Source organism: Tachypleus tridentatus, chromosome 2 (assembly GCF_004210375.1).
Source record: "Tachypleus tridentatus isolate NWPU-2018 chromosome 2, ASM421037v1, whole genome shotgun sequence".
Taxonomy (NCBI): Eukaryota; Metazoa; Arthropoda; class Merostomata; order Xiphosura; family Limulidae; genus Tachypleus; species Tachypleus tridentatus.
In genome coordinates this window covers 43,738,489-43,766,405 of record NC_134826.1, presented here as the reverse complement: position 1 = coordinate 43,766,405, position 27,917 = coordinate 43,738,489, and the positions used below count along the sequence as shown (strand labels likewise).

At 33.3% G+C, this 27,917-nt stretch overlaps 1 protein-coding gene across 1 annotated transcript in view; it reads left to right on the top strand.

Moving 5' to 3' along the window:
- Window positions 1–1,018: 1,018 nt before the first annotated feature.
- Window positions 1,019–27,917, top strand: part of LOC143242251 (very long chain fatty acid elongase AAEL008004-like) — a 36,555-nt gene continuing 9,656 nt past the window's right edge. The window contains exons 1-3 of the mRNA XM_076485625.1: window positions 1,019–1,151; window positions 15,541–15,744; window positions 26,602–26,792. Of these exons, the coding sequence (XP_076341740.1) occupies window positions 15,687–15,744; window positions 26,602–26,792 (249 nt within the window). The 5' untranslated portion in view covers window positions 1,019–1,151; window positions 15,541–15,686. The remainder of the gene's footprint in view (window positions 1,152–15,540; window positions 15,745–26,601; window positions 26,793–27,917) is intronic.

Genomic DNA, 27,917 nt, shown 5'->3' with positions numbered 1-27,917 from the left:
TATTTAGTCACAGAAAAGCTATAGTTAACAGTTTATGTCTTTTGTCACAACACCAATCATGCTCGTCTTTTCAGCCGTGGGACGTTATAATGTGATGGTCAATCCCACTATTCGTTGATAAAAGAGTAGCCCAAGAGTTGGCGGTGAGTCGTGATGACTAGCTGCCTTCCCTCTAGTCTTAAGCTGCTAAATTAGGGACGGCTAGCGCAGATAGCCCTCGAGTAGCTTTACACGAAATTCAGAAAAACAAACAAACAAACTTTTGTCACAAAGACGGTTCATCCCTGGTAAAGTATTTATTTATGATAAATTGATTTTCTCTTTTTATGGAACCGTTTCATCATAAATGAGAAATGACCCATGACAGAACTATTTATTTACAGGAAAAGTATGGTGAAAAATAAAATTATTGGACACAAGAAAGATAAACTGTTTTATTAATATTTCGGAATAGTAGAGATACAGTTAATAACAGAAGCATGACCCAGCAGGACAAATTTAAAAATAGATATTTAACACCAGAGACGACAATATTCAAAATGTTGTTTTATAGAGGTCGCTGTGACTATGTAGTTATAATTTAATCATCTGGTACCGTAAATATGATACAACTTGTTCAACAAATATATTATATTATAATAATAACATGCATCCCATTTTACGAAAAGTATTTATCTTTTCAAATATCACTTTCATTATCTCTCTTTTTGTTTTTTTTTAGACAACATCACTTGCCCTAAATTAAACTTAAGAAAACGCAAACCTTGAATATTCGAACTTGAAAATACTTTGGGTTACGAAACTTGGGAAATTAGACTTTATCGATTTTTCTCACAAATGTTTCAGTTGTGAACGAAAATGAAAAGAAAAGAACTGTGATGAAAGTATAACGTCTCACCTGTGACATTTTCGTCATTGCAAGTGAGTGAAACACAAGAATGTCACACAACAAGGGGGGATTAAATATCGCCCCAAGTAGTTACTATTATAGCGTGCAGGTAGCAGTCTTACTTCGGATTGGGTGAGTAACTAGGTATCCCTCCGCGTTTCTGACCTATATACCCACTTGTCAGTTTCGTTATGTTGTGATAGCAACGTACAGGTGCTATAGAGCAGTAGGACTTCTATCGATTCTAGCTTGTCAAGACCAGGTAAGCTGAGCTTTCCTTACCATTTTATGCTTTTCTACGTCCCTAAAGATAGACATATTGGGGCTACGGTTTTAAAATTTTCGACTCTTTTGTTTTTGAATACCACCAAAATGTCTCTCGTAATTCTCTGTGAAATATTGTAATCGGAATTAACATAAGAGAAAAGCTACTTCATCGTAAAATAAGTTTTTAAAACACTATATAACACTAATAATTAGGTTTCGATACTCACAGTGGGCAGAACACATGTAGTCCATTGTACGATTTGGCACTTAACAACAAACAAACAATGCTGTGTGATATATATAACTTACAGACACCGTGTAGATACGTGACAATTTTAACCTTACAACAAGCACGAGCCAGAAACTATTGTTATAGGAGAAGACCTTAATTTCATCTAACTCATGTTAGGTTTATAAGAAGCGTTGTCGTTGTTTTATGTTTGTTTATAGTGAATTGGATATTTTTCAGCAAATTCTCATGCTATCACTTTCGTTAGTGACTAAGTGAAACTCATCTGATGAAGGGCTCGAAAAGTTATTTAGTAACTATCTTATAAATTATCTTCTATGCAGTGTTACCATTTTTTCAATCTTACAATATAATACTGATCTCCCTTCCATTGGGAGGAGTCTTATCAGAACTGTAAATCATTATATGTATACATATATAACAGAAAGATAAAACATTTGAAAGTAACTGTGAAACTGCTGGTTTATTATTGACGCATTTCATAAGTACTAAATAATGGTGAGTCATTGGAAATAATTCAGTAAGATGCCCTATATTACAAGGTAAAAATCGGGTTAACTTAACACACATAACTTGGCATCTATCTCCTCCTAGCTTTTGACGGTGCCCGTTCCATCTCGATGACCCAAGCATATCATATCTGTGGTTCATGAATTCTTGTTTTCAGGGTCCGAGATATACATATATATATGTGTGTGTGTGTATACCAAGGTCCAAAAGTCGTAAATATCCTAACTGGTCCGCATCAAGAACATGTATGCTAATTCCATTTTATTATTTGTAGATATGAATCCTTTTAAAGTAATACACAATTGCAAATATGTATGTGGATATGTATGTACCAATAAACAAAACTTTCAGTTGAAATAGCTTCTGATTACATCATTCTTAGGGTATATACATAATCTTATTTTATATACTCTAATATTGTATTTTAATACTATGCAAAAGGTATTTTTCAATTAACTTGGTAATATTCGTCACATTTCGTTTGGGTCGATCTAACCATTCCTATGTTTCAGGAGTCTTCTTTTGATTTACTACATCATTAGGATTTTTCATAATATTTAATGAAATTGGTCAAGGATCCCTAATTTACCTGGGGCTCCATCTGTGAGATTTCAATAAAGAAGATACTTTCACAATACGAAAATTCAACAATGGTTTTAAAAGGTACAACAATATACATTTGATGGCAAAGTAAGATAGGAAAAATTCTTAAATTTTTAATTGGTTATTTTTGGCCGATTATGTTGTTATTTTTGTTTTATTTATTTTTGCTGTTTTAATCGGCCTATAAGCCCGCTTAGCTGATGAGGACCGACTGAACGACGTGAATTGTGGACCTTGGTATATATGTATATATATATATACACCAACACAAACTTGTTGGTTTATCCGGTCCTAACATGATTTTAATATTATTATTTTTTTTAGAATAAAGTGTGATAGATAGCTGACCAGCTCTGTTCCTTGAAAACCTGTGGCATTGTTTCACGTTACAAAAAAAAAAAAAAAGGGAACGTAAGATTTCTCGCTGATACTCAGAAATAAAACTTCATTAGAGTATTGAGATATTACTGTATTTATTATTACTAATAATACACTAATAAGACGGAATCGATATTTCAGGTTAGCTTAAGAAAACTAAATATTTAAAAAAGTACAGTATTACAGGAGGGGTATCTGTGAATTCGAATAAATAAGTGAATATCTTTATATATGTATATGTGTTTTTCTTATAGCAAAGGTAGATGGGGCTATCTGCTGAGACCATCTAGGGGAATCAAACGCCTGATTTTAGCGTTGTAAATCCGAAGAATTACCGTTGTATCAGCGGGGGCTACGCGTATGTGTATAAACATATTATATATCTCAAAACCGCGCAAAGGCAAAAACATGTTGAAAAGAAAAAAGTCAAACCCATGTATTACAAACACGATTGAAACGAGTTGAATACGTTTGAAGTAACTAGAGAACCTGGGTCAGGTGCTTGAACCCATAATGTCCTTAACTAAACTGCACTTTTACCGTCTGTAGTGGCCTGGCATGGCCAAGCGCGTAAGGCGTGCGACTCGTAATCCGAGGGTCGCGGGTTCGCGCACGCGTCGCGCCAAACATGCTCGCTCTCCCAGCCGTGGGGCGTTATAATGTGACGGTCAATCCCACTATTCGTTGGTAAAAGAGTAGCCCAAGAGTTGGCGGTGGGTGGTGATGACTAGCTGCCTTCCCTCTAGTCTTACACTGCTAAATTAGGGACGGCTAGCACAGATAGCCCTCGAGTAGCTTTGTGCGAAATTCCAAAAACCAAACCAAACCGTCTGTAGTCAATAGTGGGAAGGTAGTTGCCTAATAGTAAAGTGAAATAAAGCATGAAAAAAACATAGGTAATTTTAAATAATTTGAAATAGCAATGAATTGATGTACAAGATACAAAAACTGAAATAAATGAAAAAATATACTAAAGGTGACTACGAGTAAATAAATAAAAAAATTTTTTTAAAGTTAAGCACAAAGCTTCACAATGGGTTATCTGTGTTCTGCCCACCACGGTTATAGAAACTCGGTTTTACTAGTATAAGTCAGCAGAACTATCATTGTACCAGTGAAGGGCAATAAAAAAAATTGTTCCACAACTATAAATAATCAAAATCAGTTTAGTTCCCTCTCTTGAATGCGAAGTTAAAAGAAGGACGTCCAAGAGGTGTGAATTCGACAATTACCATGGGAAGAAGTTTTTTTACCAGGAGAATTAATAGATTGAAGTTATGTTCAGCCACCTAGAACAGTGGTTCCCAACCAGGGGTGCGAGATAATATTTGTTTTGGCCACCTTCATCTTTATTCTTAAATAAATAATTGCTGTGAGGGGTGAGAGAACATATTAATTTTTTTTTAGGTGTGCGTGGAATAAAAAAGGTTAGGAACCACTGACCTAGAAGATGACCTTTCCTGTTCAATTTTATCTGCATTAGAAAGTGAAATAAATACTTTTAAGACAAATAAAAGTTTGTTTAAAGTTAAGCACAAAGCTACACAATGGGTTATCTCACTATGGGTATGGAAACCATGTTTCTAATGTTGCAAGTCCACAGACATACCACTGGGTAAGGGGAACGACAAATAGAAGAAGTGAACAACATACCTGTTCTTAAATCTTTAGAACTGAGATACTTAAATCAAAAGGTAATACAAGACTTGAAGCTGGAGTCGCGTAATAACATGTCCAAAACGTCCTTGAATGTGACCAATGCCATTAAAGGTAACAGAAGTCAACAAGGTCAAGAGAACAACAGTTATCTTTACAGATAAAAATGGCACATTTGAGAATAGAATTGGAACCATATTTATTTAGTGTCATGTTATATTTATTGAAAAACTATCTATATAGTTTGATTATAGTGAGAAAGTCATAACCGTTAGATTGAGTTTTCCAATTAACAGTTTAGTGTGGAATAAAATATAGTTAATTTATTACAAATTAACACGAGTCTCTACAGTTTTGAGATAACTACATATTTGATTAAGGCATAGTTAGGCAGAGAATGAAGATCGTATACGTAGAGGTCTTACAACTGTTTCAATACTCGTGGCCTGGCAGAACACAGTTATACCACTGTGTAGCTTTCTGCTTAATCTACAAACAAACAAACATATCAATTTGAAGTCGTTTCTTCTATCATAAATATGTGAATTCAAACTGTCATAAGTAAATGAGATATTCAAATCAAGGAAATGGCATAAAATTGTCGTTCCATTGGTGATTTCCAGTTCCATATAACTGTTGGAGATCACCAGTGTTTCGCTAGCAAAGTAACTCCATGTTGATCCAGATTTGGTGATCTACTTACAGTCACTGCGTAGTTGGAATTTACCGGAATTTCTATTTGTTGTTTATAAATATTGGGGTTAAATTCAATCTGGTTATTAAACATACAGTGTGGTTTGGTTTGAATTTTGCGCAAAGCTACTCGAGGGCTATCTGTGTTAGCCGTCCCTAATTTAGCAGTGTAAGACTAGAGGGAAGGCAGCTAGTCATCACCACCCACCGCCAACTCTTGGGCTACTCTTTTACCAACGAATAGTGGTATTAACCATAACGTAATAACGCCCCCACGGCTGAAAGAGCGAGCGTGTTTGGTGTGACGGGGATTCGAACCCGCGTTCCTCAGATTACTAGTCGAGTGCCTTAACCACCTGGCCATGCCGGGCCGTTGAGGCGTGAATATATATGTTCGTACTGTATGTTTAGGGGCCGGCATGGCCAGGTGGTTAAGACACTCGACTCGTAACCTGAGAGTCACGGATTCGAATCCCCGTCACATCAAACATGCTCGCCATTTCAGCCGTGAGGGCGTTAAAATGTGACAGTCAATCCCACTATTCGTTGGTAAAAGAATAGCCCAAGAGTTGGCGGTGGGTGGTGATGACTAGCTGCCTTTCCTCTAGTTTTACACTGCTAAATTAGGGACGGCTAGCGCAGATAGCCCTCGAGTAGCTTTGCGCGAAATTCAAAAACAAAAACAATTCTCTAGAACTGTTTGGCATGGCTCGTTTGTTTTGTTTTTTTCCTTATTTTATTATCGAATCGTGTTTCGTTTTCATTAAAAACTGAATTGAATTACAAATGCAATACGGTTTCTGTGACTGTGTTACAGTTATGTAGTGTTACACACGACGTTTAAATTTATTGATCGTCGTTGTTGGAATGAAAATCGAGGAGGCGATTTTTAGTACGTCATGTACTAGACGAGAGATTCTATTCGTTCCTGGAAATGGATGTTTATGTTTTTTTTTCTAGGTTATGATCGAGACAGAATGCACTCTTGACACCAGTCCACGGTCGTTACAACATTGTTTGTTACCGGTTTAGTAACTAATTTCTTGCCCTTCTAAAGCAGCAGAGCAGAGCTTCTGTTTATTTTTTCTTTTAAAATGTCCTATTTTTAGCGCCATTTTGTTTTCTATACATAAACTCACCCTTAGTTTTGGAGGTATTTCTGGTTGAATGCTTTAAGATTTGTTAGTACCAGTATATTAAATATAGTTCCATCTTGTCCTGGATGCAGCTGTATGATTACTTTCGATGGAACTAGGTGTCACTACTGAAACTTTCCCTTCACGATGTTACCTGGAACGATATCCTTTGAAGTTAATTCGTCTGAACGTCAAAACCGTTCTGTAGTTTCCCTGAACACTTGCGAGAAATAATTTATAATAATTACTCAGCAAATTACTTTTCTGCATTTGAACAAGTAGAGCAAAAATGTTTAATGAACATCTGATTATCGCTTTAATGATTAGCTATTTTAGATATCTTCGCGAGCGCGCGCGCGTGGGGGGGGGCAACATTCTTCAATCATGATATTTTTAAAACTTCTTGCGTTGTTTGAAAAATTTTAACAGTTACTAAATAAAATGTTAAAATATATGTAATTAATTGTTGAACATCGACTTTTGAATACTTGTTGTTGTTGTTTTGAATTAAGCACAAAACTACACAATGGGTTATCTGTGCTCTGCCCACCACGAGTATCGAAACCCGGTTTTTAGTGTTGTAAGTCCCCAGACGTACCGCTGAGCCACTGGGGGGCCTTTTGAATACTATACGTTTCATATTTCTTACTTCTAAGAATTATCTGCACACATCTCCGATCGTTAGTTTATCTTAGGTGCAAATCTGCTCAATGGGCCATCATCTAGATTGTGCTCACTTCAGGGATTTAGCCCTGAATTTTATTCGATATAAGCCTCTAAGTTTGCCTAAGGGTGGTTTAATTATGAGGTAATCTGTATTATTGTAAGTACTGAAATAAAAGCTAACAGAATTACAACAAATTAATTCTTCCTATTATTCAACGTATCGGTGCTCAACAAGTTATGAACACAAATGTATATTTTTTTCACTAAATTTGCGCACTTTGGTACAAAGCAAACATTAGGCCCAGCCAGTTCTGGATTAAAGAAATATTATCGAGTTGGACCGGTACTGGGAAATTCCGTGTATCACCAATAACCTTGAACAAGGAAAACCCAAGTTACAAAACCTGGTTTCTTAAAGTGGCGCACTCTAGCTTACAGGCGTGTTATTTTTCACGTCCATTATATTCATCATACAGCAGCCCAGTTGGTGGTCAGCAATCAGTATACGGACTTGAACGCTAAAATGCGGTGATTCGACTCTCCCTGGTAAATAAAGAGCAGATATAGATAGCCCAGCTTTGCTTTGAAACGAACAATCAAATAAAGTGTATTGTATTAATATCGTTATTTAGAATTAAAGATACAATTTAGATTATCCAGTGTACATGTTATTTGAAAGATACTGTTTTACCAATAATCGAAATTGCGTACCTTGGTAATAACAGATAGAATCTCATACTTTTTTCTCGCCAACATAAACACATTTAATTTTGGTAATAATAAGATGAAAAATACAATTTACTTATGAAATAATAACAGTTATTTTGTTTAGTATTCATCAGGCAAAAAAAAGAAATGAAAAAAACCTCATTCGGGATGACGAGAAACCCACTCGAAGTAAAAATGTATTCTTAAGACGGCTGGTATGGGTATTAGAACTTTAATAAAAAAGTATAGAACAACGTTCGACCTTCTTAGGTCATCTTCAGGTTGACTAAGGTGACCTAAGAAGGTCGAAACGTACTATACTTTATTTTAATTACACTGCTAATACCCATACCAGTTGTTTTATGAATACAAAAACCTCATTGATCGAGCATAATCATGTATATTTATTCAATACATGACCAGCGTTAAAATAAAAATGGCGCCCATTTCTCGGTAGCCTCTTTCTGCCTCGAGCGCCAGTTAAGCTATTACAGACTATGAATCAATATGTTCTGAGTACCGGGACATATTTTTTAAGGTGGCACTAGTATCGAGATATATTTTTTGAAGCGACACCAGTGTCGGAACTTATTTTTTCAGGTGGCACTAATACCAGGACTTATTTTTTAAGGTGGCACTAGTAATAGGACTCATTTTTTAAGGTGGCACTAGTACCAGGACTCATTTTTTAAGGTGGCACTAGTACCAGGACTCATTTTTTAAGGTGGCACTAGTACCAGGACTCATTTTTTAAGGTGGCACTAGTACCAGGACTTATTTTTTAAGGTGGCACTAGTACCAGGACTTATTTTTTAAGATGGCATTGGTACCAGGACTTATTTTTTAAGGTGGCATTGGTACCAGGACTTATTTTTTAAGACGGCATTGGTACCAGGACTCATTTTTTAAGGTGGCACTAGTACCAGGACTCATTTTTTAAGGTGGCACTAGTACCAGGACTCATTTTTTAAGGTGGCACAAGTACCAGGACTTATTTTTTAAGGTGGCACTAGTACCAGGACTTATTTTTTAAGGTGGCACTAGTACCAGGACTTATTTTTTAAGATGGCATTGGTACCAGGACTTATTTTTTAAGGTGGTACTAGTACCAGGACTTATTTTTTAAGGTGGCACTAGTACCAGGACTTATTTTTTAAGGTGGCACTAGTACCAGGACTTATTTTTTCAGGTGGCACTAGTAATAGGACTCATTTTTAAGGTGGCACTAGTACCAGGACTCATTTTTTAAGGTGGCACTAGTACCAGGACTTATTTTTTAAGGTGGCACTAGTACCAGGACTCATTTTTTAAGGTGGCACAAGTACCAGGACTTATTTTTTAAGGTGGCACTAGTACCAGGACTTATTTTTTAAGGTGGCACTAGTACCAGGACTTATTTTTTAAGATGGCATTGGTACCAGGACTTATTTTTTAAGGTGGTACTAGTACCAGGACTTATTGTTTAAGGTGGCACTAGTACCAGGACTCATTTTTTAAGGTGGCACTAGTACCAGGACTTATTTTTTAAGGTGGCACTAGTACCAGGACTCATTTTTTAAGGTAACACTAGTACCAGGACTTATTTTTTAAGGTGGCACTAGTACCAGGACTCATTTTTTAAGGTAACACTAGTACCAGGACTTATTTTTTAATGTGGCATTGGTATCAGGACTCATTTTTTAAGGTGGCACTAGTACCAGGACTCATTTTTTAAGGTGGCACTAGTACCAGGACTTATTTTTTTAAGGTGGCACTAGTACCAGGACTCATTTTTTAAGGTAACACTAGTACCAGGACTTATTTTTTAAGGTGGCATTGGTACCAGGACTCATTTTTTAAGGTAACACTAGTACCAGGACTTATTTTTAAGGTGGCATTGGTACCAGGACTTATTTTTTAAGGTGGTACTAGTACCAGGACTCATTTTTTAAGGTGGCACTAGAACCACTGCTTATATGAGATACTTCGTCGTTATTTATGTTTACACGTAGATTTTTTTTTCCAAAACAGGTGGACCGACATGGCCAGGTGGTTAAGACACTCGACTCGTAATCCGAGAGTCGCGGGTTCGAATCCCCGTCACACCAAATATGCTCGCCTTTTCAACTGTGGGGGCGTTATAACGTGACGGTCAATCCACCTATTCGTTGGTAAAAGAGTAGCCCAAGAGTTGGCGGTGGGTGGTGATGACTAGCTGCCTTCTCTCTAGTCTTACACTGCTAAGTTAGGGACGACTAGCGCAGATGGCCCTCGTGAAGCTTTGCACGAAATTCACAAAACAAACAAACAAGCAGGTCTATTTCACCCAGTTCAGTACCTTCACGAAGTTTTCCCAAGTAATATGGAAATGTATATACATTTGTCCATGCAATCATTCATCTATGTGTATATTTATCTATAAGACATAGTGAGAATGAATATTATATTGTTATTTTAAATTATGTGCCAACTTAGTAAAGACTTTAATAATAAATAAAATTTAAAAACTTTACCAAGATAAAGTTCTTAGCTCGAGTGTTGTTTTTTTTTATCTTCATATGTACACTAGTAATCATGTAGTAAATTTAACAGTTTATTTTGCTTGTCATTACTAATCAACTCAGTGTAGATTTAAGTTTACAGGTCGTGTTACTGTTTATAGAATCTATGACAATTACCTGACTAGAAACGATTACAAGCGCAGATGGCCCTCGTGTAGCTTTGCGCAAAATTCAAACCAAAGTATTAATTCCTCTTAGAATAAATGAATGTCGATTTAGCTATCTGACTAATAAATAATTTTTTTGGACAAAACGAAGCTAAAATACAGGCTTTGTTTGTTTCTTCAAGAAAATAGACATAACGAGGAACAGGTTCGTCAGCTTTAACGTACAGAACACACTGTTTTGTGAGCAACACAAAGATATGATAAAACTTCAGCGTATTTTTATTTATTACGCTCTTACAGAGGCGACGTTAGGCCTAAGAAGACTAATCGATCGTTTATCGGCCCTAGCAACCCATGGGGCCTCCAATTTACTGGGGATTTTGTTTTTATTATTTCCATTACATTCTGGACTTGTGCCTGTTGTAGTGTTGCGTATGTTAAAAAAAAAAAGGATTTTGGGTGAAATCATCTAAAATCGTCTCATTCAGGAACGGATGGACGTTAAGAAATTGCAATATTCACTTCTCAATTGGGCATACTTGCAGTGCGCGTGCATTGATTTGTTGGTAAGTATGGTAAGTACAAACTATGCATGATTTTGAAAGGATACTGGCTCAATGGTATTAGTGTGTAGGTGTGAATTACTTTATAAAATTTGCATTAATATATGCTGTATTGATTGATTTTTCAGTTCATGGAAATCAACTAGTTTGTATTTTCTAAGGTATTGGTGAAATGACTGAAAACATTTTTGCTTTGGGACTTCAGTGAACTAAACGCCCTTGACAGTACTCACAATTAAAAATTTGATAAAGTCATTTCTAATTTAGAAATGATAGACCAGAGGAAAGATAGCTAGTGAACACCACCAGTCCTTGATCTACTCTCATCAGACAGAATAATAATAATTAGCTCTCACTTTTATAACGCACTCATAGCCCCATTTACCTTTCCACTACGCTTCCCTCAGTTCATACACGAGGAAGTCATAGAATGTTCCCGCCATTTTGCCGTACATGATAAACATAAGATATGGATCCACATTACCGAAAACTTCCTGTAGTTAATATAATTAACTCACTTTATTTTTGTCAGTAGAAGAAAGTTGTGTATGATCTGAAGTGGGATAAAAAAAATGAAAATTAAAACAGGAAATAAATTAGCTGCAGACAAAAATCTGGTTTTTGAAACATCATTCAAAATTACAAATTAAAACACTGTATTCAAATATAGTAATAAATTATGTTTACTACATAAACCAACGATCTACTGTTTGTTTTAAAGTTTTTTGTTAGTTTTTTTTTCACTCTATTAAATTCATTAACCATCCAATACCCTCCTACATGTACATTTGCTTTCTCGAACATTAGGAGATGTTTTGAAGACCTTGTTATTAAACGCAAGAAGCAATATATAATTTAATCATATTACTCACTTAGAAACTGCATACTTAAAGCTTATAATAGTTCGAAAGGTACATTTTGTAGTACGACCAACGCAACAAACTTGGAGCTTTGTGTTGTTAACATTTACAGAATCGAATATAAGCCAGGTAATATAGGGATACAGCCCTAACTGTAAAATAGAGTAGTCGGTGTTGTTGCGTGTCGGTTTAACAGTTCATATCTGTGTTATCGTGTGCTCTTTCTTTGCTTAAACTTCTTCCCGTTTCACACTAATGAAATGGATCCAGATAAGACGGAAATATTCACGAAATCCAAATTATATGATCGTATTCGAGTCCTACTTAGAGTTTCGTTATATTTTTGTATTATAATACCGTTTCACTTCTGTATAAAACTGATCCATTAACTCTGATTTAAACTTAGTTTTCTTAAGTTTCAACTGTTTGTCGTGCAATCGTTTTAAGTTGTTTTGTAAAATTTGTACAGAAACGCGTTCACAGGTTTTACCAATATCTCGCAGGAAATGATCAACTAACTTTGCTCCTATTATTACCGACTTGTTTATGTAGTGTTGACTCTATTGGTGGGTAGTGTTAACTACTGTGAACCCACGTACTGAATCATGTTCTGTATATTTCTTTATTTTTATCTATTACAAAATTAGGATCTCCCGACAGGCCTGCGTTAAATTTATGAGGTTAGATTCCACTTGGTGGATAGAGTTAAGATAGCTTATTGTCTAGGTTTGTGCTGAAATTCACACACATACAAATACCAAGTTTAGTATAAATAACTGACTAATAAACTGGATGAAATTATTTTTATTTTAGTATCAAACACTTAAAATTAAAACAACGCAATGGGCTATCCGCTTATGTCTATGACAGAGATCTAGTCACGAATCTTAGTCTTATAAGCTCTCAAGCTTACCGTTGGGTAACCAAGGTGTTTGAAAAATACAGAGAAAATCCTAGCAATAAGTAGTTAGATTAGTTGTAACATTAACAGTATTATGATTCACGTTGTTAAGAACCTTGTAACGAACAGTTGTGGACCCATCAACAGTTTGATGGATAAAGAGTTTAGCAAATGTGTTTTAAAAGTCCATGTAGCATTACATAGCTTTGTGTTCAACAACAAACAAAAGCTCTCTAAATTCTCTTACAAACTTGCAAATAGATGCGTCAGTACTTATGACCCTACATGGTCAGGTGATTAAAGCACTCGACTCGTAATCTGAGAGTCACGAATTCGAATCCCCGTCACATCAAACATACTCGCCCTTTCAGTCGTGAGGGCGTTATAATGTTACAGTCAATCCCATTATTCGTTGGTAAAAGAATGGCTTAAGAGTTGACGGTGGGCGGTGATGAGTAGCTTTCTTCCCTCTAGTCTTACACTGCTAACTTAGGGACGGCTAGCGCAGATAGCCCTCGTGTAGCTTTGTGCAAAATTCAAAACAAACAAATAAAGCGTCAGTATTTAAGATGTGTTACAGGTAGTCTGTAGTAGAACTATCTGTTTATACTTCTGAAATCACCTTTTTCTTAGCTTTAAGGGTTATGGTTCAACACTGTAGATATTCCTCTCTTTTAAAGTAACTTTCAAACCTTGTATGCTTTTATAATCTAAGCGTAAAAGAACTCCAAGTTGAAAGGTATTTGCTTTTTCTTTTAATGTGACTCTCCTGGAAAAGTTTCATTTTAGGCATCATCTTCTCCTGCAAATGACTACATTTCAGTTGAACTGCACACAAAATTGAGGTTCAAGAGTTTAAACCTGTGTTGCCACAGTCATCTGGAATCATCAGAACAAAGGCACCTGGATATATGGGTTCTTAGAGAGATTGTGATAACATCTCTGTATCTTTATTGTGTACTGTTTGTACCAAAGCTTCAGTTAAAATAAACACCACGACGTCTTTAGACAAATGGGGACAAAGTTTTAATTTTCGTATTCGAATAAAAATATCGAGTAACTGATTTTTTTTATTGTTGAATTTGACAAGCAATTACAATTGTATTTGTTAAACTTATAGAATTACATTTTATATTGACAATATTAGGATTTCCTTTAACTATGCAACTGCACTAAAAATACATAACGTAGAGCGATTTTGTGTCAAACGACAATATATATTCACACGTGTCACTGTATAGACATTATTAAAAGCAAATACTATATTATTCTGACAAGTACTGTGAAAAGGTACGCAAGTTGGCAATAACATAGTGATGATCTGTCTAAGTGTCTAGAGGAGGTTCCTATAATCTCGTTTTTAAGGACGCATAAACAGTTTAACAAAATGTTCAAGAGTTCACGGAATCTAAATGGTGTTCTGCTTGACTCTTCTATCAAAAATCCGTCTTTTTTAATGATGAAGAGAGTATAAGGAAACGAAACAAGTGCCCACTAGTCGTTTTATCACTTATGTGTCAAAATTTTGTTTCTAAGAACTACTTTAGGGCCTTGCAAATCCATTTTACAACAGCCAATTTGTTTCGATAATGTTTAAAGAACTTTTCTGGTGTGATTATTCTATTTCTCTTTTCATATATAGAAGTGCGTTATGAACTTCCCAAGTATACGCCGAGATTTGGGATACTCCCAATCTAATTGATGTTTCTAACGCGGCAATATTCGAGATTATTTTCTGCTAATATGTCGTGATAATAAAAGGGTAGTTCAATATTTTATCGTTCACTAACGTAGCGACAGTAGCCAAGTAGCATGTCGATGTTTATTCATCTTATAATGTCAAATTGTTTACGCTTTCTAGGTTTTTCATTGTACGTATAGAACCGGTACATTGAAAATAATGTTTGTCATTTTGAGCAATTGCAGTATACTAAAACAGTGTGGTTTTTCCTTTAAGTAGTGTTGTATTTATAAATATTTACTTAAAAGTGTCAATTATGTAATGCCCTGTAATTGGTTTGTTTGGTTTGCTTTTTAATTTCGTACAAAGCTACACGAAGGCTATCTGCACTAGCCCTTCCTAATTTAGCAGTGTAAGACTAAAGGGAAGTTAGCTAGTCATCACCACCCACCGTTAACTCTTGGAATACTCTTTTACCAATGAATAGTGGGATTGACCGTTACATTATAATGCTCCACGGCAGAAAGAGCGAGACTGTTTGGTGTGACTGGGATTCGAACCCCCAACCCTGAGTTTACGAGTCGAATGCCTTAACTGTGGGGGCGTTATAATGTGGCGGTCAATCCCACTGTTTGTTGATAAAAGAGTAGCCCAAGAGTTTGTGGTGATGACTAGCTGCTTTCCCTCTAGTCTTACACTGCGAAATTAGGGACGGCTAGCGCAGATAGCTCTCGTGTAGCTTTGCGCGAAATTCAAAACAAACCAAACAAACTGTCCCTTTCAAAGATAATTAATTGAAATTTTATTTTTAAACAGTATCGTAATGATAGCTTAATAAAGTTAATAAATATAAAATTCACTGAAATATATATATATAGACAAAGAAAATAAGGAAGCATCAATTTAAAGATATAGAAAATATGGATATCAAAGAAGTTATGACACCAAACAAACACTTTACTCAAGTGTCATAAATTACAGCCTTAGCTATTCCAGATGGCAATTTGTTCCTGAAATTTTCCTTTTTTTTTTTGTAGGGATACATTAAAAGTTTATGTTTTACCGATATAATATTATTTATTTGTGTACATGTATGCATACTTACGTGAGTCCTATTACAAATATGTTATAGGTGGCAGTGTTGCTGCGTTTATCCAGGTAACCGAAACGCCGGATCTCTCGCAGGAGAGTTGGGTGGGGAGCCGGCTGATGCTATTTGTTTAGTATAACGGGAAGTGATTTCATCTAATTTCTGATATATCAAGAAGGCTGTTTAAAATGGCTTATTTATTACACGATGCGTGGGATTATTACAACAAGACTATGGAAAATGGAGGTAAGTATTGGTAATGCTTATATAATCTTATTCTCAAGCGTACAAAATTTTATACTATATATATTTAGGCTAAGGTTCCATTTTCTGTTTATGGTAGTTGTGGTAACACGTACAGTCATCATGTAGCGTCGCTACAGGCTACAGTACAGATCTGATGATCAGCGCTACTAACATATGAAGTTAGAACTAGCAATTGTAGTGCACTTCACCAATGCAAACTAACAAAGTTTACTGAAATATTATACACCAATAAATAAATAAAACAGATCTTGTTATCCTCAGAAGTATAAACAGTCGATCGGTTTTTACAATGGAAAAAAAAACACGAAGATAACCAATGAATCAACAATTATTTATGAAACATTTCTTTAATTCCTTATAAATTTGTAGGTTTTACCATTCTAGATGGCATTTCCATGAAATTACTGTCTTATAGAAGTACATTAAAGGTATATTTACCTTATACAATAATATTATACAAATATTTTATTTCTTTAATAAAAACACATGTGGTAATTAACGTATGTTAAAATTCAGACCAGAGCTAAACTATTATAAGAAAAGAAAAAGAATGTCAGCCTTTATGATTCAAATACCTATCAATCTTTCATCTAAACTTTCTTATTTCCTGCTTTCATCATGCTGGGAGGCTACCCATACAAAGGCCATCTACCCAGTTAGAAAAAAGAAAATCTCTTTTAGCAGAAGATCATTCTTATCTTGTCAAAAATCATATTTGTGTTTCCTAATTCTCATTGTTAAGTGTGAAAAAAAGATGTATCAATACTGTCAAATTCCCTACACATTTTGATTATATCCCCTCTATAAGTCTTCTTTTCTCAAAAGAAAACAGTTTCAAAGTTTCTAATCTTCTGTTTTTCTTGTAGCCCTCCTGAACCCTTTCCAACAATACACTGTTCTTCCTAAGGTAAGAAACAGGAACCCACAAGTAACCACATTTCTATAAATGTGACTTAATTAGTGGCCAGTATAATGAAAACATAGCCTTGTTAGGCTTGTAACCAGTATTTCTGTAGGTGCAATTTAAAATCTTGTTTGCCCTACCATTAGCAACAGCACATTGCATGGATGGCTCATCAGTCAGAACAGCACAATCATTTTCTTCCAAAAAACTGTTAAGGTTATTTTCATCAAAAATATTCTTATAATTCAAATTGTGATAACTCGCACATTAACTTGCATTCGGTATAATTAAAACATTCTGCCATGTATTGGCTTAACTCACCAAATGATCTAAATCCTTTTGTAAAGCAGCAGAATCCTATTTTAGGACAGTAACACCCAGAACTTTAATATCATTAGTAAATTAAAATAGTTCATTGACCATTCCTTTATCAATGTTATTGACATAAGTTTCTTTCTTTGTTTTGGAATTTTGCACAAAGCTACATGAGGGCTATCTGCACTAGCCATCCCTAATTTAGCAGTGTAAGACTAGATGTAAGGCAGCTAGTCATCACCACTCACATCCAACTCTTGGGCTACTCTTTTGTCAACAAACAGTGGGATTGACTGTATAATTATAACATCCCCATGTCTGAAAGGGTGAACATATTTGGTTTGATGGGGATTTGAACCCAAGACCCTCAGATTAAAGAGTCAAGCACCCTAACTACCTGACCATGCTGGGCTATTTCTATAAGAGCATTGGGTCTAACAACAGGTCTTGAGGGGATCCTATGTGTGACATTAATTTAGTTAGACTGAATTTCATTTGAGAAGCCTCAACTTTCTTCCAGTCAACCATTTTTCTATCCAATGAACCAACTTATTTTTCACACCTATAGGGAACATTTTTTTTAATAAGTCTTTGATAGGAATTTTGTCAGATGCTCCAGTGTGGGAACAATGTCTTGCACACTGTCAAAGGGGTTAAAGAGGGATTATTTCTTTTTCATTTGGCTATCCCTGTTTTATCTCTCTCTCTTTTTTCTTTTTTTTTTTCACTGTCATGGACATGTGTCCTTCCACTTCAAACTCCCTGAGTTTAACAGTTTCAAGCTTTTGTTGTAATTCCAATTAAATTATTACTTTATATAACTCTAATCAGTGTTACTGGTGTTCATAGGTAGTCATTTAAACAAGTTAACTGTACAGCTCTAATTGTAATATTTCTCCATTATTTGAACTTGTTAAAAAATAATATTTACAGTGTTTTCAGTTTTGTGTAGGAATCATCCTTAACAAAGTTAACATGAAGATGACCTAGGAAGGTTGAAATGTTGTTCTCTGCTTATCAATAAAAGTTAGTACCTCTATCAGCCATTTTGAGATACATTTGTATTTCAAGTGGGTTTCTTGTCATCAAGAATAATCATTCTTAACTCCAAAACTCATTCCTAACAATTTTTGAACCTTTTTTTGTTATTTATGTTGTACATTTTGTCATAGTAGATGTATTTGTACTCATAATAGTAGTGTAAAATTCATAATCCGTAGGATAAAAAATACCAAAGTTGACTCTTAAAAAATTACACACTGCAGTAAGTTAGTATATTGTTAGCACAGACATTACTCAGTGAGAGGTTTAAATACAAAATGGTGCTTTTGAAATCAGTTATACCTGCTAAAACGTTTAGTGTTAATTTCAAATAACTGGCAAAAGCTATGATACTTTGATACATAGTTCATATTAATTGAATATTAAAAGTAATTGTTTATTTCAAATAATCACTTGATCACTATTTGAGATGTATGATATTTTTGAGAAGTGTTTAGTAGTGTCCTTATACATAATTTAAGTTTTTTCATTTTCATTCTTCTCTTGTTTTTTTCTTATTTCTTTATTAATATTATTATGATTACTCTGTGTGTTTTGAAATTTGATACTTAGAACATTATTTTGTTTTGAAATTCGTGTTACAAAGTCGTGGTCAGGTATGTATTTATTTATTTTTGTGGTTTGTAAAACTTATATTGTGATTTCATGCATTTCTGTTTTAACTTTGTAGTAATGTAGCTGTTTGATATGTTACACCGATAATGTGATTGTTTGATATGTTATGTGAATGTTGTCTCCTTAACCTAAATTTCAAACACAATGTCTTGGGATTTAAAGCTGTTGTAACATTTTTATAGTTCTCAGAATACTGCCGTTAGGCATAGTTTAATACTTAATTTTTCTCTTTTCACAACAGTTTTCTGTAGAATACTTTGAGTTTTTCTGTGTTTTACACAGTTTTGAACGACCTTTTTGGAAATAACATTTTAAATGTGACTATTGCTCAATGATTATTTTATGACATGACCTGTTAAAGATATTATATTACAAAAGATCATGAAATCAGAGTGAGAAATTACCTGATAACCTCTAAGTGTGTGTATTTATAATTTTTGTAATATGTTGTCTGATGGCTAAGTTGTTATTTGTGTAATAAATTTGCATCTAGTAGGGTTAGCATTCAAGTGATTTTAGGTATTTTTCACTTAAATTTTGTGTTAATAAAAAAGTTCTGAGTCAAGTGAATGCAGGGAAAATAAAAACAAATAATTCTAGAATGACCATTTATCACTGGAATTGTCATTAGTAGGATATATATTGATATTTGTATTGATACCTGACAGATTATAATATACTGATTCATGTGCTTTGTTCATTACAAACTATTAAAATACAGAAATATGCAAAGTAAAACCCATTCTTGCTCTAATTCAAGAGCATGTAACAAATAACATAATTTTAGTAATTAATTAACTTGTAAGTGCATTAGTTGCACTTAAGTGTATATTCCTACAATAAAAATACATCAGTCAGGATCACCTAAAGAACAAGGAAAACTGGGCTAATTATGACATTCCCAAATGACATACCACAAGACTTTGTTTACATGTTCTTAGTTTTTTTTACCCTTATGAAAAGGACTATGGAGATATAATCTTTACATAAATTACCATTAGTGACTTCATTCTGTTGCCTATTTGTTAACAGAACTTTAATTGACAGAACACTTTGTTCATTTGTATGATTTATTACCCATTTATGATTTATTACCCATTTGTATGATTTATTACCCATTTGCACTGTTTTTTTTTTTATCTGTGTATGATATGGCTTGCCTTGTCCTTAAATTCTTAAAAGCATATTTGTTTACTATTGAAAAGCATATTTGTTTATTATTCCAAAATTGGTAGTTTTAAAAAGAATAAATATTTCTATTAGAAATAGCTTGAATATTTATCTTAAATTTTAAATATTTTTTCTAATATTCATAGAAATATTTTGTGAAAGATTAAAGCTTTCTACCATAAGCTAGATGAAAACTCAGAAGAACAAAATATTTTCATTAGCAAAATTGTACAGGATCTTATATGTGTATTATATTTTATTTGTAGTAAAGTATGCATATAAATTGCTTGTTCTCAATTATTATTTGTACTTATCATTGTTTCTGAAAGTGAACTATAGTTATTTTTATAATGCATATATTTTGTAATGGAGAGTTGATTATAAACTGTATGCTAAAACAAAAGATAGTATAAACAGTTACCATAAAGTTGTTCAATTTTTGTTTCGCTCCCTGGTGTTGAATAATCTGTTATTTTGGTACACTAGTAAATAAAACACTCTTTGCTGAATTTGCTGATTCAGACAAAGAACATTGAAAGATTTTACATTCAACTACCTAAAATTATTTTAAGAGTAGTAAAGATTATAAGGTATGAAAAGTGAATTTAATTGTTTGTGCTTGTGAAAACTTTAATCAAAGACTTCATGTTTCATTGTTTTTAACTGTATGATTAGAGAAATCTATAGATGTTAACTGTGACTTGTTGGCTGTTTTATGGCATGTTACAAATGTGTACATATAGAGTAAAATGTGAGGTAATGTTATAAAAAAAAACCTGCTTTGTCTAGTTCTGTCTAATTGGAAGTTATGTATGATATTATACAAATGTATGAGTGTGATAGAGAAAGTAAAGTGTGTATGAAGGGATACTCAGTAGAAATTGTTAACAAACTACATTTATATATCATCTTGATGACTGTAACAACGTTGGCACTTTATTAATGCTCCTAACTGCCTATTGCAGAAAAGTATTTTGTAAAAAAAATTTAACCTATCTGTTCTAATAGCTGAAACAAATGCTGACCCAAATCAGACATTTTTAGAAGTGCCTGAGGTGAAAGTTTTAAAACTTAATTGTAACATTTTTTCAGAGGTGTCTTGTGTCATGAAAACTTTTGTACACGTACACCTATATTCTCTAGCCACGTGAATGTGTTGCAGGTACTAGGTGAGAAACACCTGTTCCATTCTGTGCTTGTACTTTGCTTTTATTGATTGTTTGTGCAGAGTATGCCTTGTTTCAATCAATTCAGAAATGTGTTTTTTTTCACTACACATAAATGAGAAGAATAGTTGCATGTTATTTTCTATCTGATTATTTCTTTAGTCGGCTAGTATAATCTTTGCCTGCTGTTACGAATGAATAATGATTATCTTGTGTGAATGAAGAAATCTTGAAAGTGGAGAACCCAAGCTTGTAATGGAATGGCAATGATGTAGCAGACATCTAATGTGAAAAAGAAAATATATATATTCTTATCAACATTGATTTCTCTATGTTAGTGGTAATAACCATGAAGAAAACATCGATGAAAATCTTCAAGGTGTTTCAAAAATTCTTTTCATCTCTTTACATGTTATTTGACATGCTATGTATATATTTTTTGATAAATACAAAATATTTTTAAATTTTATTTGGTTTTGATTCTGTACTGCTGTACATAGGAAGAGTGTATATTGTTTTAACTTCACAGTAAACACAAAAATAAAGAAATTAAATTATTCATTTTAACAAATCAATACTCAGTGTTCTTGCACTTTAACATTAAATATCTTTCATAGCATTCAACTTTGGATAAAAGTTGTATTTAAAGTTTTTTTAGCCAACTATTTAAGCTTGAATAGTTATATATAGAGAGAATATGAATAAATGAATGAATTAAAGGCTTCTGAATGAAACCTTTTGACCTTTATTTTCTTTCTTTACTTCTATTTTTGCTCTCAATAGGCCAAAATAGCTTTAAAAACCTGTGTTTCTAACCAAACCAATTGCATCAAAATTTTTAGTACTGTAGTCTTGATACTACCTTAATTATCTAATGGAATACCCCACCCTTTATGTGAGAGTAATTCAGACTTCATTATCAGTATTTATCAGAACTTGCACAGTTATCACAGAATGTAATGGATTTTCTTCAAAGTAATTTTTACAGATGGGTATGGAAATTCATGTTTATTGTTAACCAGTTACAACTTATAGGTATTTATCTCCATATTTTTTTAGCGAACATAAACTTATTTTAAAAATTTCTAAATACTTTTATTTGTACAATAGCCCATTGGTTGGTTGGAGTTCCTGATAGACTGCTTTTCTGCTATTGTCAATTGGAACAGTATTTCAGCCTTCATTTTATGTCTGTCTTCAGTGTTATAGTAATAATGCAGACCTATTACAGCTTTTTTGTTGTTTTTGTCTGAGTTTTCATGAATGTTGTCATATGTGTGGCTGTAATGAATTGTAGCTATGTTGTTTTGGGAGAGTGTTTGTCCAAATGGCATTGATCTATGAACTGAAGTTGGTTTATAGATGTTGATGTAGAATGGTTTTTTTGATAATTCCATGGTGAGCTATGTCCAAGAGATGATTTTGGCCCCATTTGAACAAACAAGTAGTTTTTCCTATAGCAACTACTTTTAAACTCAAGACCTGGAAATGCTATGTTGAAAGAATCATTGCAATCTGAAAATTTGAACAATAATTACTTAGAAGCTATAATAAAATCATAACTTCCTGAATGGAAAGGTAAAATTTATTATTCAGATAGAAGAAAAAGAACCCTGCCATTCAGAGATATTCTCATTCATAACTATGTACTACACCATACCACTTCTGTGTAACCCAACAAACAGATACTGGCTACTCTTACCCATACCCAATTACCGTCACTTGACAAAATATGGAAATCATGTGAAAAATGCATGAAAGAGACACAAAAGACATCTGTGAGAAAAATCATCTTAAATAAAAAAAAGTTTTTAAACAGTATTTTCCAATTTAAGGGTTACCATGTAAACTTCATCTCAAGCTAGAAGGTAAGGTCAAGTCAAGTCCCAGATCAAGACTGAACAATGTGACTGCATTAACTGTGAACTGGTTAAGAAAAAAATTAAAGTTTGAATAAGCATAAGGCTTCTGGGCCAGATAATGTTTCCCCAAGGAATTTGAAGAAGGTTAAGGGTTGGATATGTGAGGCACCTGTTACTCTTTTTTTTGTCATTCCTTGAATCATGGGGAGGTACCAGAGGATTGGAAGTTAACTAGTCACTCACTTTTTCAAGGGAGGTAATAAAAATTGCCACAGTAATTATAGACCCATTAATCTTACATCAGTTGTGGATAAAGTTTTGGAAAGTTTGTTAAAAGATGCATTGGAAAGCCATTTAACAAAGTTTAGAATTTTAATGGATAGTCAACAAGGTTTACTAAGGGAAAATCTTGTCTAAGAAATCATCTGACACTTTTTGGAAAGGTTACTGCTTATATAGATGAGATTAAGGATATAGACTGGTGTATCTGAATTTTCAGAAAGCATTTGACAAGATGCCATATAAAAGACTTAAAAAAATTATCTATGTAGTAGGTGTAGGGGATAAGTTAGCAAATTGGATAGAAGAGTGACTAGATTGAAGAAAGCAGAGGATTGTTACAAATGGAACTCATCAAACTGGATTAATGTTATAAGTAGTGTATCTCAGGGCTCAGTCTTAGAACCTTTGCTCTTTTGATTTACATCAATGATGTAGATGAAGGAAAAGTCAATGAATTACTTAAATTTGTAAATGATGTGAAGGTCTTAGGTGTTGCTAGCTGTGAAGAGGACATTTCTAATTTACATTATTTTGTGAGTTGGATAATTAAATGGCAAATACATTTTAATTATAATAAATGCAAGATAATGGATGTGAGCTATAATTTGAACAAAAAGAATAATTTGGATGTGAATAACCTGAACAGTATCATGAAAGAAAAGGATCTTGATTTAATATGTGATTAGTCTCTAAAGCCTTTCAAGCAGTTTGCTTTTGCTAGTAGTAGAGCAAAGATAATTATAGGTTTTTATCTAAAGAAATATTGAATACAAAATTAAAAAAGTGATAATTTCAATGTATAGATCATTGGTTAGGCCTTATTTGGGATTTTGTGTTAAGTCTTGGGATCCTTATCTTATGAAAGATATTTAACTGTTGGAAAATCTTCAGAGGAAGGTCACTAAGATGGTTTCTGAGATGTGGAGGGTTTGTCATATAAGAAGTTGAAATCTCTCTCGTTTTCTCTTCAAAAAAAAGAAGAGTTGGGGAATCTGATTGAGATGTTTAAGATTGTAAATGGAATTAGTAGTATTGATGCATCATCTCTTTTTCCATTTAATAGTGAGAATAATAGCACTAGGGGCCACAAGTATAAATTTTGGCAGGGTAGGAGTCATCTTCAGCGAAGAAAGTTTTATTTTTCCAACAGTGTGGTTATCTTTTAAAATGTGTTGCCTTCAAATGTTTTGGAGGTGGTAAATTTAAGTGAAAGATTGAAAAAGTATATCAATGATAATGGCTGGCTTTAAGATTTTTATTTATTCATTAATAGTTTTAGTTCATAGCATGGGATAGCCGAGATGGACCTATAGGTGCCATGTTGCTCCCAATCTTTTATGTTATGGGTGTATACATTACATAAAAATGGATTTTTATGCAAGTTTTGTGTTAGAAACAAATTTCAAAATAGCTTTATTAAAAGTAGAATCTTCTGGTGCAAATAAAGTTTTTGTATTTTCTCTTAGTATTTTTCCTGGCCTCTTTAATGTGGAATAAATGTTCACATATTCAGAATTTTATATTTTGGTCAATAATTACCAAAATTTGAGAAGTTTTCATTATCATATTAGGCACCAAAATTTTAAAATTCATAGTACAAAAATATTTTGTCACTATTTGATTAAAATTTACAATTTAAGTAATTTAATTTACATCTTGCTACATAAACAGTATATTTTTTATTGCTGAATTCTAGCTGTTTGGCAGGTAACAGTTTACAGAAGATGACTTGCTGTAGATTTAATTTTGACATAAAGTGAAACTTGACTAAAATTTTGGATATGAAATATTTAAATATTTAGTATTTTGTGGTTAAAATTTTGAGTTATAGATGGAACAGGACATGCAGAAACCCTATTGTTATAATGTACCTGTTGATGCTGTTAGCTAGAACAGGTCCACATCTTAAGTTATGATTTATAAGTCCCCAAAGATTATGGGTAATTTTTAACTCTTATGTTAAAAATTTTGGTTGTGATTCTGTGCCTGGACTTTTAATTAATAGCTTATAATGCACTTTGCCATTCAAGTTTGGTTATTTTAATGAAATAGAATGGTAAATAAATTCTTCATACTGAAAACAACAAACACTGAATGTTCTTGTGTAATGAAAATAGTCACCATTGTGAGTTGGGATTTAGAATAATGGATATAATTTTACAAACAAGGTTTAGCTTGTTCTTGTAGTTACAGTTGTTAAAATTGTTATCCAGTTTTTGTGACATTTTAAACCTTGGACTATTTTAAATGTGTATAAAATCATCAGTTGAATGTGTAGTAAAGTTGATTAAGATGTAATGTTATAAACTTATTAGAATCAGCCTTCATTATATACTTTATGACAACAGATTTTTGTGGCCTTATATTGAATGTGAATTTAAGGGGTATCATAGTTGTTGTGGAATGCTGTGTCTTTGACATGCTCATAAAAGACCTGTTTACACAGTTAATGACAGAGAACATATTTAATTTCTGCTCTTTGTGTGGGTGATTTAGAAAGCAAAAATATGCTTTTAATATGTAATAAAAGTAAACATTCTGGAATACATTTTCAACTTGAAGTTTTTATACTTTGTATACATTTCTCTCTACATCTCAGATATCTTGTAATTATGAATTAAATCTGTTTAGCAGTGTAAAGTTTTATATTTAACATGTTTTCTTTAGATCGGTATATTTTGTCTGTTTACACTGCCAAAGTTGGATTTAAGAGAACTTTTGTAGTAACTCATCACATATGATCTGTATAAATATTAAACTGTAATCTGTAGTATAGTTTGCATAGTTTTTAAATTAATTAGAGTTTACAAAAAGAACAAAACATGGATATAAATGTATCTTCCCAGTTTTGAAAGACTGAATAAAAACAGAAATACGACTCTACAAAAGAAAATTCTTTAAGCTGGAAAACGTACTTAGATCCCATAGTGTGCAACTTTCTTGTTGACTGGTGTACTCAGATTCCCTGTTTATGTAGCAGTTAAACAAATGTTTACACAGTTTTAAATTTTTTAGCCTAGTTTTTGTAATAATTTTTATGGTGAAAACATTGCTGCCCTGAAATGTCCATCCATATATTTACTCTTGACTTTATTGGGTGTCTGTTGCAAAGTTATTATGATGTTACATAAAGCCACCACTGTCCAGAAGTAAACATTTGTTAAACTTTGATCAGAAACAAACTTTTTGAGTCAGGAGTTCTAAATATAAAAACTGCCCTGTTATGAAAAGATGAAATATTTTGGGTTTATAGCTGAGTGCATTATTGTAATGCATTCATTAATTTTGAAACTAACATTATGACACATGGTGTTTGGAATTTTAGCTTACACTTGAATATCTTATTGATTAATGTCAGGAAGAAACATGTAACTTAATGACTAGATTATTAATCCATACAAGTTTTTGCTTAATTTACCAAATATTTTCAAAGCATGTATGAATTTACTTTTCTTTCCAGACCGCCGAGTTCAGGAATGGCCACTTATGCAAGGACCAGGGCCCACCATCACCATCTGTCTCTCATATGTCTACTTCGACAAAGTATTAGGACCAGCAATTATGAAGAATAGAGATCCCTTGAACATGCGTTGGTTGATGGTGGCATACAATTTCTTTATGGTTTTTGTCAGTATCTACATTTTTGTTAGGGTAAGAAGCATGTAATTACATTTTTTAAATACAGATTTTGGAATATTGGAAACAGTATGTGTGTATTGTGTTTATATACAAAACCAATTTTTATAATAAGCAACTAGTGAGACATTAATAAAAAAAAAATTAAAAAACAGAACAACAATCTTAATACTGTGCTTAAGATTTATTTTTTTAAATTTTCTTTTGTGTTTAGTAATGTGTGGATACAAAAATCCACGTGCATGTGGGGATCGTGTGGAATGATTTCTCTATACTTATCAGTTTTCTTTTCACTAGCCCCATTTCTAAGGGGAAAATGATTATTAAAACATAAACCCACCTTGGTAAAATGTAAAAGTTTCTCATGTTGGTTGCATTTAATTTCAAAAACAAACTGTACAACTTAAAAGTTTACTTCCACCTTGAATTTTATAAATTTATTTTTGTTTTATATATTATTCATCAGTTTTTCTAATAATTTATACAAGGCATAATTGTCATGTTCATGATTTCTTTTTTACTTTTCAACTACAGTTGCATTGTTATTACAAGAATGGTGTTATATGCAATGAATAATCAGTAATAGACAGCATATGTGTTTTGTAGAAATGTTCATAATTTGTGTGTTTTAAATCAGTAATGAGAGGTGATTCTAAATCCAGATCCACTTCTGATTTGTTACATAATATAAACATGAACTCGTGGTCCGGCATGGCCAGGTGGTTTAGGCACTCAAATTGTAATCTGATGGTCGTGGGTTCGAATCCTTGTGGCACCAAGTGTGCTCACTCTTTCAGCTGTGGGGCATTGTAATGTTACAGTCAATCCCACTATTCATTGGTAAAAGAGTAATCCAAGAGTTGGTAGTGGATGGTGATGACTAGCAGATTTGTTACACAACTAAACTAAGGATGGCTTGTTCAAATAGCTGTCGTGCAGCTTTGCGTGAAATTCAAAACAAACCAAACTATGAACTTGTGTCAACAAATATATGTATATTTTGTTGTAGGATGTCTTGCAGACTTTTGAAATCTGTACAATCACAAATACACTGAAACTTCAAATACTGTTCCTGCAAGTTACAAACAAATACATTAAATGACAAGTAACAATGTCTTGTTTATTAAACAAGTGTATCTA